Source organism: Colius striatus, chromosome 4, assembly GCF_028858725.1.
Source record: "Colius striatus isolate bColStr4 chromosome 4, bColStr4.1.hap1, whole genome shotgun sequence".
In the NCBI taxonomy this organism is placed as follows: Eukaryota; Metazoa; Chordata; class Aves; order Coliiformes; family Coliidae; genus Colius; species Colius striatus.
Genome location: NC_084762.1, coordinates 4,274,454 through 4,286,786, shown reverse-complemented (window position 1 = coordinate 4,286,786; position 12,333 = coordinate 4,274,454). Strand labels below are relative to the sequence as shown.

General features: G+C 40.1%; 1 protein-coding gene across 7 annotated transcripts in view; it reads right to left on the bottom strand.

Moving 5' to 3' along the window:
* The window catches only part of KIF13A (kinesin family member 13A), a 95,143-nt gene that overhangs the window by 21,070 nt on the left and 61,740 nt on the right, over nt 1-12,333 (bottom strand). For all 7 annotated transcript variants that reach the window (XM_061994783.1, XM_061994784.1, XM_061994785.1 and 4 more), the window contains exons 14-19: nt 11,172-11,302; nt 9,574-9,660; nt 9,294-9,460; nt 4,230-4,440; nt 1,354-1,516; nt 587-727 (exon numbers count right to left, since the gene is read on the bottom strand). In XM_061994783.1, the coding sequence (XP_061850767.1) occupies nt 587-727; nt 1,354-1,516; nt 4,230-4,440; nt 9,294-9,460; nt 9,574-9,660; nt 11,172-11,302 (900 nt within the window). The remainder of the gene's footprint in view (nt 1-586; nt 728-1,353; nt 1,517-4,229; nt 4,441-9,293; nt 9,461-9,573; nt 9,661-11,171; nt 11,303-12,333) is intronic.

Sequence of the window (12,333 nt, the reverse complement as noted above, 5' to 3'; positions counted from 1 at the left end):
AGAGGAAGTGTTTGACTTCCCTGTGCTATTATTTTAGATATTCCCATTGCTCCATCCAAGCCATGTGCAACAAAGGCAAAACAGCTGTTCAAACATATTTGAGAAGGATTCCTGATAGAAGTGATTCAGGTGCTCCCTATCAGCCACAAGACAGCGAGATACACTGCCTACACTCCTACCTGGATACTCAGAGGACATCCTGCCAGTACACAAGCAAACTTTTGACAAGTCTCATGCTCATTTGCCAAGGCTAACATGCTACTCAAATTCTCAGGAGACACCACTTATTTTTGATGGAGACACTGGTGTAGAGAAAGTAAGACTTCACTGCTTTAAGGCTGGAGGATATTCAAATGAAATTTCAGATATTAAGACTCGTCTTCTGCTTGAGTGTCTCTAAGCAGCATCCTTGCCAGCTTTGATACCAACCACAGTTTGACAGTTTTATGTCTGAGGCAGTTTGCTGCTCCCATTCAGAGCCACTCTCATATACAGAGTCATTGCACTTGATTTATACAACATATTATAAGGGGTTAAAAGAAAACAAACTCAGTCATTGGTCCCTTTCAGAAAACATATACAGTACCTCAGGAATCTTCTCCTTCCACTCTTGATAGAGGTCTCTCATGTCAATCAGTTTGTTCTCTAGCTTCTCAATAGTCCACACTTGAGTACCTTTTCCTTTTCTTCTCACTTGAATAGCAGGCTCGCTTACTATCGCACCCCTCTAAATCAGAGGAAAAAATAATCACTGCAGGAAAGGTTCATGTAAGTAGCTCAACTCCTCACTCAAATTGCATTCCTAAAAAGAAATCAAACACAGAACACACAGCTTCTCTCTGCCTGACAGCCATACTATCTCCATCCTCAAACACAGCATACCCTTGACATCTTTGAGGATCCAGAACTCTCTGCCCTTTTCAGACAACTACCATTTACACAGGAACATTAACACTCTCCACCAAACCACTTATGTCACACATATTATCCTAATTGCCATCACTCCATTCTCAGTAGCAGTACAACTAGGAAAACCTGAAGACAAAAGAATTGGTAAGTTTTGCAAATGTCACTAAAACGAAAGTTTTACAGCAAGAGAACACAAATGTCTGTTGATAAACCACACACACATACAGTGATCACACACTTGAAAGAACATCAAGAGCCATACTTAATGCTATGTGCCCACTTTTACTTGCAATTATTGACTAAAGTGAGGTGGCATCCCTACTCTGCCTATGCAGAATCTAACAGAAGTAACATTTTATGGCCTCAAGTTATTAGAACGTTACACACTACTACAGGTTTCAGATTAGCCATAAAGCTACGTTGCCCAGCATTCTTTGTCATTACCTTTTTGTTGGCACTGAGGTTTTCAGCAGGAATTTGAAGGGTTACTTGATAATCTGTTAGCTTCCTCATTTCTTCTGCCAAGAAGTTTGCTTCTCTCACCAGTGTATTTGCCTTTACAATCTGCTCTCGCAGTTTAGCCAGGCTCTGTCGAAACAATTCATCCCTGTGGTGCAGCAGGCAACATGAAAAATACACAGAAACCTATTTCTATTATTGGAAAGCTGCAAATTGAGGTGCTAACAAAGACTTTTCTGAAAGAAGCTTAAGAAGAAGTGCTGGGTAGCACTATGTCAGCAAACACAAAACAGCATCACACAACTTTATTGAGGAAAGGCAGCAATCGCGTATTAAACACAACACTGCTGAGGAAAGCCTAGCACAGTAATGTCCAAATAAAAGGGCACAGTGCTATGGGAGCTGTTACAGTGATGACTTGTTAAAAGCCCCAAGGATGTTCCTAATTGTCAAGAAATTAAATAATTGCAGCTGTCTTTGTCTTTAATCTGGAGTTCTTGCTCCACAGAAGCTACCAGTCCCGACACGTGAGACTTCATCTTGACAAAACCCGCTTTTCCTCCCATTGTGATGTTGGGACCTGCAATCCCTGCAGGCCACAGCTTTACATCTCAGCTAGGGCTGTGCAGTGCTACAGACTCCCAGGCCCCTCTCCATATTCTTAAAGCTATCTCAAGTGCACATATTCCAAAACATTAAAATCCCTTAAGTGCTGTATGCTCAAAACACATTTTCAGTAGTAGATGAATGAGCACAGGGTAAAGCTTGTGCACTCTGAACAGTTGACAGTCTCTGGACCAATTCCAAAGAGGTTTCTAAGGCTGGTCTGAGCAAATCTGTTCTAACACAGCACCTGGCAAACCTGCTATGACACATACTATACCTCCACCTGTGATACCACAATGCACTCTCACCCAGGATTCTCATCTCTAACTTGCCTTTGAAAAGCACCGCGATTATCCTCTGAGGAAACTCAAAGTCCCCTTTTCTCTGCCTTTCTTCACAATCCCAACAGTGCTTACTCAGTGTCTTATCACCTTCATCAGACTCATGATCATACTTCAGATATGTCAGTGACAAGCACTTCCCTGCATGATTTTTTAGCTTTTCTATGCAAAGTCCTATTGAAAACAGTTGAACAGTTACAGAGAGGAAAGCATTCACCCCTGAAATCCAGAGGCAGAAATGCTTGTTAAAGCACAGCTCCTCCCAAGAAACATCTAACAACTACTGAGGAGGACAGCACAGTGCTTAGCCTTGATGTCACTCCACATTGTCAGTTTTTATGTCATTGCATAGTTATGATGGGTTTAAGATGATCAATGACAATTTCCTCTTCTCAGCTCTCCAAGACAGGCAAGTTTTTTACTACTCCCTTTTCCCATCTGTTGCATTCCTTTAGAGGTATTGCTTCCCTACAAGAGTAGCACTTCTTTCAATAGTACAGAAGCCCAGTTCTCTGCTACTAAAGTGGATTATCAATGATTTCTTGATGTCCTTGCTGTGCACAAGGCAGTTGTCAACAGCAATGACTCCAACCAGCACGTTTCTCACTTTGCACTCCTCCTGCAGCCCTAAGAGAGCCTGCAAATCCCAGCCATGACTCTGCAATGTTTCACATTCAGTTCCCAATGATTCTGCTTTTAGCTCTTAGAGACAAGCAATTATTTTAACTCAAGTTGAAACACAGCACTGCTTCTCCCTATACTTGCCATGGAAAACATTCTAAGCATTGCTAGTCAACAGTATGTTATTTGTTCAGTTTTATTTCCCAGGCCAAACTGGGCAGCAATTACAAAACAAAACCTCATACAAAAACTGAATCCAAGATCTGTTCTACTACTAACACCCAGAATTTGAAAGCTATCTTGGCTATCCATCTTTAGGTTGGAGAATGAACCAAAACTGAGCTAACTAGGAAAAAGCACTCAAAATCACTGCATAGAGATAAAATGCTGCATGGATAAAGCAGCTTCTGTTGCAAAAGAGAATAAAAGAAGCTTAACAAGAAACCTGTTAGTACATCTAGTCATTTTTCCTGCTGTATTAATCCAATCACAGGGCAGTCACCTGTATGCAGAAAACTGACATCACCTTGGTTGCTGCCTCTAGAACTTCTCTCCATGGAGCTGGCATCCTACTCTCCGCAATGACACCAAGAGCAGGCTTCTCTCTTTGTCAAGAAGCACACACACACATGCTGCCTCAATTCTGCCCACATCTTCCTCATTGGCTTTTGTAACTCTCTGCAAATCTCATGATGACCTTTCACCAAGGCTGAACTCAGGTGCCACACTGTCCCTTTGCAGACCTGTTCACATCATGGCAAACTTTTTGCTTCCTAAAACAGCTCAAACGTACTCTGACTAGTTTTGCAGCTCTCAAATACACAACAATTCTCTTTTAAAGTTGGGCTTACTTTTAGAAACATACACATACAACTTATAAAGATTTCCATTTTTATGGGTATTAGATTGCAAAATACTGTTCTGTCATTGCATACTCTCACTCAGTATTCCTTAGTGGACTCCTTAGTCTTAGCTGACAAATTTACCTTTGCACTATCCTCGTTTATTTTCTTTCCAGAAATAACTTAAACAATAATTGCTAACCCAAACACTCAGAAGTGCTTTTCCAATTAAAAAGCTATGATGCTGATCAATAAAAGCTACATTCTTATTTCATTTGCATGCCATATCAAACAAGAAGATCTCGCACACACAACTAAGTCCTAAATGAAATGCCAACGCTTTGGTGGAGGCAGATCTTGTACTGCTTGTACATCGACTTCACAGCTCAAGCCTCATCTTTTACCCTTTGCAGTCCTTATTAATTCCTTTGTTGAACTCCAGTATTCTCACCTCTCTTCTGTCCAGAGATTTACTTTCTGCTGTGCAGTCTGTGCAGTATAGGACAGCCTGTCGCTGCCATGCTGATGTTGCCTTTCTGGAGAGAGCTGCTGCCGCAGCAGCTCCAGCTCACGTTCGTACATCAGTCGCTGCTCCTCAAGGGCACTCCGCTTCTCTTCCAAGTACTGCTTCTCCAAAATCTGGACCACATTTTGTACTGGGTCTGAAGAGAAGCAAAACAAAAAAAACCATCCAGAAAAGGGAGAAAATACCATTTCAGTATTACAAGACACTCATCATTTATCTGGCAACAGCAATCAACATATGCCAAGGTCTTTGCAAACACAATGGCCATTGCCCACCAGAGCAGAGGAGAAAATAATAAACATTGCATTAAATAGATAAACTCAAACCAGAAAATAATATACAGCATGCAAAGAGGCTAGAACAATGGTTAAGACCCTGCTCTATTGCTTATTTCAGTACTGTCAAGCGATACGTTCCAGAATCCCAGTAGGAAAAAAAGAAGAATAGATGAATAAGGGAACAAAGTAATAACAAGGAAACAAAGGAAAACACAAGGGAAGATGATGCTAAGCAGAAGAGGAAACAAGGAAGTAAAAAGCAATTTGCTTTTTCCATTTTGGCAGGGAATGAAACGTGTTGGAGAGCTGCAGATGAAAACTGAGACTAGTCACACTGCACCAATGAGTCTCACAGTGCTGGAGCAGACAAGTATGTTCTGAGGGGACTTCTGCATGTAGCTTCACAAGCTACATTTCCTCTCATATCGACTCAAAACAAATATCCATTTGGATAAACTATCCTGAGAGAACTACCTGGGTCAATCAGCTACAGATAAATCTAGACTGCATTCAAATGAAAGAGACATTACTCTGTCTATTGGTGGGTTTAGATCCAGTGCCACACTGTGCACTTGAAAGAGCAGCTCAATGGAATAAGCTGCTTCTACATACTAGATATCTCTGAAAGCTTACATACAGCAAAAGAGAGGTTTGCAAGAGAAACAATCTAGATGAATGCCTGAGTGACAGCACATCACCTAACAGATTGATGATTCTGTACATCAGATGAGAAAGGGAGAGGAGGTCTGTGGTTGGAGTGGTGGATCACCAGGGGAAGCAACACTGCAGCTCTAGGACAGGACAGGATTTTCTAAAGCAAAAACCTCAGCTTTAAAATAACTGTGCTGCCTCTTCCATTTTGCAAATGTTAAAATAAAGTTACTGTGACTTTTAAGGATGGCAGCTGCTACCACAGCCATGGCTGTGCCCATGGAAGAGAGCACAGGCTTCACACAAAAGCATCGTAAGTTACCACCACAGTGGTAATGATAAGGCACAAAGTGAAAAATCAGTCATCATAAATAGCAATCAAATAGCAAAACAGTGATGCACAGAAGTGTCTTAAAATAACTGGAAATAATACTTTTTAGTACATGACATTCTCAGAAAGGTGGTTATTTTTAGCTTTTAAACAGGCAGTGCAACACTCAACTCTACCAAGGTCTAATATTCTAGAACACAAACCATGTTATCAAACATTGATCTCCACCATCATTATCCTCCTAACTCTTCCAGATAGCACCAGGATTACCCTAAATCCCTAAAACAGTTATAGTCATGTGCAAGAATAGCTGAGAAATCAGGTATTGCACAGAAGATAGGGAAGAATGGAAGAAATTAGAAGCCCTGCGTTGTGTTTGCAAACACAGGAAATGAATCTAAGGCTGACTCATGAAGATGAGACTTTCCTAAGCTTTCCTAAAAGCCTGGCTCCAAGTTCAGGTTACCTTAATAACAGTGATCTTTTCAGCCACTTAGATTTGCAGAATTCCCAACACCACATCAAGCTACACCATGGAAAAAAATTGGACTGAGATGCAAGAACTTAACCTAAAACTTCCTATTGTGAACAAAACCCACCACTGCTTGGGGTAAAAACAAAACAGGGAAAAAAGGAGGTGAGTTATGTTTGTATTGAAATACAAAGAGTGACACTCACAGAAAAGTCTTTCATTTAACTTGTGGAAGAGTTTACACAGAAAAGCCCGAGCTTTCATAGTCAAAAAGCAAAATATGGTGTTAATTATAAACCATCTAGTTAGAAGGTGAAAAAAAGAAACCATTAAGTTTTTCCACAATTCAAAAGAACTACAATAGTGTTTAAGTTGGATTTAAACCTCATGCTCCACAACTTTGGATTTCTCATGCAGTGTCAAGTAAATTAAGGAAGAGTCTACCCAGTGTCTGCCAAATGCACAGTAAATCCTTTACATACTAAAGTGACAACAGTTCAATGGCCCTGAAAAGACCATTCATATGCAGTTAATCCTCTGCTAAATGTTAGAATATGAAGAATGCTCTTTCTCTTTATCACCTTGCTGCAGCATCAATTAATTCACATCTGGAATCTCTTAATCCAGTAACAACAACGCTGAATTAATTCCTTAAGACTCCATGTAAGGGCATTTTCCTAAGCAAGCTACAAGGAGGTTACAATACAGGACAGTTTGTTACAGCTCAGAGTGGGGATTTTGATGAGACTTTGCAGTTTTGTTTGCTTAAACTAGATCCTGTGTAACCTCATTCCATGGTTTACTCAACCACTGCACAGTATACGAGGATAAAGTAAACTGCTTCTCTGCATTCTGTGTTTGACCAGCATCATGAATTAGCTGTACAAAGCTGACCTGACAGAATCCCACAAAGAAAGTGAATGTGCTGAAGGGTGTAAAGAGTCCTGTGTTTTCTTTACAGCTCTGTTCAAAGTTGCAGAGTTTCTTCGGAGCCGGATGCAATGTGTGACAGTGTTGTACTGGTTAGATGCCATAAAAACAAATGTATTTGTGCCCTGGAGAAGCTGAGATAGTTATTTAAAGAGGGATCAAGGGAGGGAAAAAAAACCCCAACACCAAAGAAAATCAAAACCTCTTACTTTGGGCTATATCACTACATGCCTATAAAGAATTATCTAAACAGGTTTTTTAAAGTACCCCTTTATTCCAACCCCAGAGTTTCTCCAGAGAACACAGATAATAGAATTAATTGTTTTCAGTTATTTCTTCTCCTTTATCCTTTTTTCCCCCCCATTTTAAGGAAAAATAAATAAATGGTATTATAACAAAGCTGCTTTACTTCTTACCCAACAAACTAGAAGCCTGTTAGGAAAAAAAACAATCAACCACCACATTTTAGCTATACCACTGAGAAGCACAGAACCTGGAAGTGCTATCTAGCTTTGCATCAGAAGACCAGCCTACGATCCTCACAGTCACTTGTTTTGTCCAGGTCTTATTATCACTTGCTACTTGGTTAAGCAACACCTCTGTCAGAGAGCAGAGAAGAGGCAGAATAATTGAGTTATGATGCCTCTGAAACTGCACAAATATGAGTGCTAACATTTGCTGTGCATCAGGGAGGAAAGAGCTCTAACGAAACAGCAAGGTCTGTAGTGTTCTTGAGCAAAAATACAGAAAGTAAGTGACAAAAAATGGCCTGAACCTCAATCAGAAAAGCCTACTGAACTAAAACATAAAGACACTTGAAATACTGTGAAGAACCATTTCAGTGAGCTAGATAACACAGGAAAACCAAAAAGTGGGACCCTCCCTGTTCAAAGAACACTGAACTCATTGTAGACTGCTACAGTTTAGTCAAATCCCCGGTTAGTGACAAGCAGATCAAGCATCAATTAATGCTTTCAAATTTCTCCAGCAGCCTCATGCATGAGCCAATCGAGTTCAAAACCTTTGTCCCAGTTTTGGCAACAGATATGGGATGGTTTGAGGCCTTAAAATGGGCAACAGAATCTTCCCAAGGGATGACAACACTGAAGACCAACCAAGACGGCAGATTGATCTGAAACTCGTCTCCTGGTATAAGTGAACCATAACTTCTGTAATCAAACAGTAATGTCACATCAACTTGAAATGATCTGACCTTGTAACTCACTCAACACAAGCCATCCCATTAGAATCAAACTATAAAGAAGCCTGTAAGCTACTGCTAGAGCCTCAAGCACACCAAACCATCGTGCTGTGCTCAGTGGCAAAACAGAGGCAGTTAAAGACTGAGAAGAGACCAAGAAAAAGGCCATTACTGTGTTTCAGCAAAACCACAGCAAACACTGGGAATACCACAACGATATGAAGAAATGAGAACAGAAAGCAATGAAACACCATCCACTGTGTCTTCCTGGTCAGTGACCAAAACCAAGGCACTTGCCTCTCCATTCTTGTGCATTTCAAACAACCTGTACAAAGCATTCAGCACTGAACCAAGTTTTCAGCATTTCTTTATACCACATTATGCCACATGAACTATGACTTGCCTTCTGGGAAACAGCAAGACATCATTTTGTTTAGATACCATCCCATTATTTGACATAACACTGAATTTTATTACACTGTCCAAAAAAGGCACCACAATAGGTTTCAACAAAAGATTACATCAATTGTTAGGAGTGGTCAGGCTTTAAAAGCCACACTAGCTGACATGTGACTATTGGTTTGTTATCATTTCAGTGGGGTTTTTCTTACTAAGGTTAAAACAGTGGCAGTAACACCTGATATGAAAGACGAAATTAACTGAGCCACATCTGGAGTACATTTTTGCCTGCAGTAACTTGCAAGAGCAAGAGGTTAGCAGGACTTAGGTGATTTCACAGGCATATGATTTCAATCCAGGCCCACTATAAAGGACAGCAGATGTACACATCAAATTGTGTGATAGGGCACAAACCAACTACTGATTTATGTGTCTGTGTGTACCCAGGTGCATATTTATAGAGATACAGAGAGAGATATAGAGCTATAGAGAGAGATATAGAGCTATAGAGAGAGATATAGAGCTATAGAGAGAGATATAGAGCTATAGAGATAGATATTTCACATATACATATGTATGCCTACCACTGTTTCTGTAAAATATCTTCTGCAGTAGCTCCAAAGGCCCCTGGAGTGAGTGTACCACTTGGGTTTTCACCCAGAAATTAAGTTCCACATTGAATTAGTTAGGCAATCCAAAAGAATGTTTAACCTAGGAGTTGCCTTACCATTACTGTTCAGTGTCTTCATAATAACTTCCATTTGTGCAAACTCATAGTTGTAGTCTGGCTCTGAAGAAGCTTCACTAGCTGCATCCAGGTCGTGCTCTCCTAAAGAAGTTTCTTTCTCAAGGTCTTTCAGCCAATCTCTTCGTTTCCTCTTTGGTAAGTTGATTCTGTGTAAACCAATTAAACTCAGTTTCTAAAAGGTTTATGCAGAATAGTGGAAGACAAAAAAAAAAAAAAAGACAGACTGAACATAAAGAGGAAAGTAAATATCAACAATCACCTAAAGAAGTGGTTGTTTCCCCATAAGATTCTATCTCCGTGCCATAACTGAGTCACAGAACACACCAGCGCACCATTTACACAGGACCTGAAAGAAGCAAAAACAACTTCAGTGAGATCCTAAAAGGTTGAAGAGTAATTACAACATCTACCATTTCTCCCACCTACAGACTGATTTTTACCACATGATGCACAGATCTCCCAGGCTTTATTTAAAGAACCAATGGCAAAGTTTCTGGCCTGGTTTCTACTGTGAGAATGAAACGTGAAGGACCTTTCCTCTCCAGCTTTGGCTGGTACAACCCTTCAGTAAACATATAGACAAGGTTGCTTTTGGTTGCAAGGTTTTCTTTAAATATCCCTTTCTCAAATTAGGTTCTTGCCTTTCTCTTATAAACAGCCTGAAAACTTGGATGCATGCAAATCCTACGGATGAAGCTCTGCAACATGTTAAACACACAGTCGCAAAACATACTGTTGCCATACTCAGCCATTCAAGCATAAGAGAAACCTCTTAGATGCATTTCAACAAATGGAGCCTCTATTATGAACAAAGGTCTATTTTTGTGAACATCTGGCACACTGTCACATTTGCATTGAGGTTTCTTTATAAGTTTCAATCACAAAAATGAGGAGAACGGAGCTGTTGATCTTCTGCCTGTGCGAGTCACAAAGCACAACAATTCATTTGGAAGGAGGGGAAAAAGTAAAATGAAAAAAAGCCTTTTTCAGCTGCAGTGCTCTCAATTCAGCTGTGCCTCAAGGCAGTCAACACAAACATGTAGGTAGCTGATTTAAAACCAGGTATTTTTTCCCAACCCAATGCAATCCTGGTAGTGCAAATGCCAAGAGGTGTTTCATCCAAGGCAGAATGGAAAAGATCAGATTTTTTTTAAGGAGTGTGTCTCAGACTTTTTGCTCCTCCTTCTAGTAATAATCTAAACATTGTTCAGTCAGATTTCAGTCAAGCAGCATGACTGTTAAGTAGGACAAAGGCAGGGCTTATCACACACCACTACAGCTCAAGTGCCAGATTCCACTCAAGAAGCCACAGTGTCCCCAAATGAAAAATCACTCAAATACAGAAGCAAATGTGACTTCACACTGCATACTGACTAGACACAATAGTAATTGAAGATTTAGACAAGAATTTAAAGATATTCAGATTTTTCAACACTTTTTTCTCACAAAACACTGAGCTTTGCAACAGGAGCTACTCACAAGGCACAATTTATCCTCCCTGATCAAGACACTGGCTACTTTCCCATTGCACGGGTCATGACAGCCAGCAGCATCTCAGTGATCCTGGTACTATGCAAGACACAGACAAGCAATGGTCTCTCACATTGTTCCTGAAAATCTCCTTGCAATTGTTTATTCTGAGTCAAGACTCTGAGAGCTTGTTTATGCTGCAGAGTGGGTGTATGTGAGGAGATCTCAGTTTTATCGCTGACTTTCACTTCTAATAAGATACCTATATTGAAACTACTGATTGGTCAGAATGTAAGATACCTCTGCATACAATAAAAGAGCATGCAAGTTATCTTCTGGTAAAGAAAAGCAAACATTTCACTGGAAAGCACTGCTGACCCTCCTTACCTTGCATTTTCTTTCGGTGTGAGTGTAACTTCTCCATCTAACGCAATATCAATCTCACAGTGTTCTGCTTGAATTCCTATACCAAAGAGCTGTATATCCTGAGAGGTATCTGCACCAACTCTTGTGTGATCCTAGAAAAGAAGCTGTTACTAAGAGACAAGTAAATCATCACTGTTTGTGTAAGTCAGAAAATACTAGCTGAAGCACTGAGGCTGCACAATCTACGTGTTCTCCTTCGTTAAGCACTTCTGGAGATCAGAAATGGTGCCATAGCAGCTTTGATGACTGTAAAGGTCACAAACAAACTGTCCTTCTTGCTCTGCACTTTAGCTTCATGTGGTTTTTAGATACAGTAAAATAAAGCAGTCAACACAAATTCAGACTTCAAAACCTCCTCAGACTATGTCTGTATGCAGACTACTCAGCACACAAGCAGTAAACACGAATAGTGAAGAAAGTCAGTTGTGTCATACTGACATGAACAACATGGATAGTAGAATGAGGTGCTTTCCAGAAAAAAAGCTATATAGCAACTCACCCAACCCTACTAATCTCTACACAACTTCAAGCCACATTGTAAATTCTGCTGAAATATTTAACTTTAATATCTTGTTAGAGAAGTTGTGCTTCATTTGCTACTGTTCAAATACAGAAGAGTCCTGCCTCAGCCACTAAAACAGAAAAGTAACTATAGAAGTAGATAGGATAGTCTTTCAGATCTTATTGACAAGGAGATCATATTTCCTTACAAACTTACTAGCTTTGCATCTGACACTCCCACTCTGAGGTGAGAGTATCCTGAAGAGAATCACATGAAAACTAGTGGCACTAAGAAAATACATTTGTGTAACTTAAGTGGAGTTTTTTTCCTCCTTTCTCTTAAGCTTTTCTTGTTATGGAGGACTATGTTTGTTCTTCCTGATTACTACTAAACAACATCTCTTTATCATGAACTCATTGAATATTTAAAGCAATCCTCAGTTCACTAAGAGAAAGAAGCATCTGACACAAGGCTCTCACTTCAAGTTCAGCCCAAAAGGCAATTCTATTCACATCCTGTCTGGAAAAGCTTGAGTTTATCTCAAGGCTGGCACACACTGAGCTTTTCTCCCACACTTGGCAATCAGGAGATCAATTAGGAAAACAATGAAGCCAAATTGCA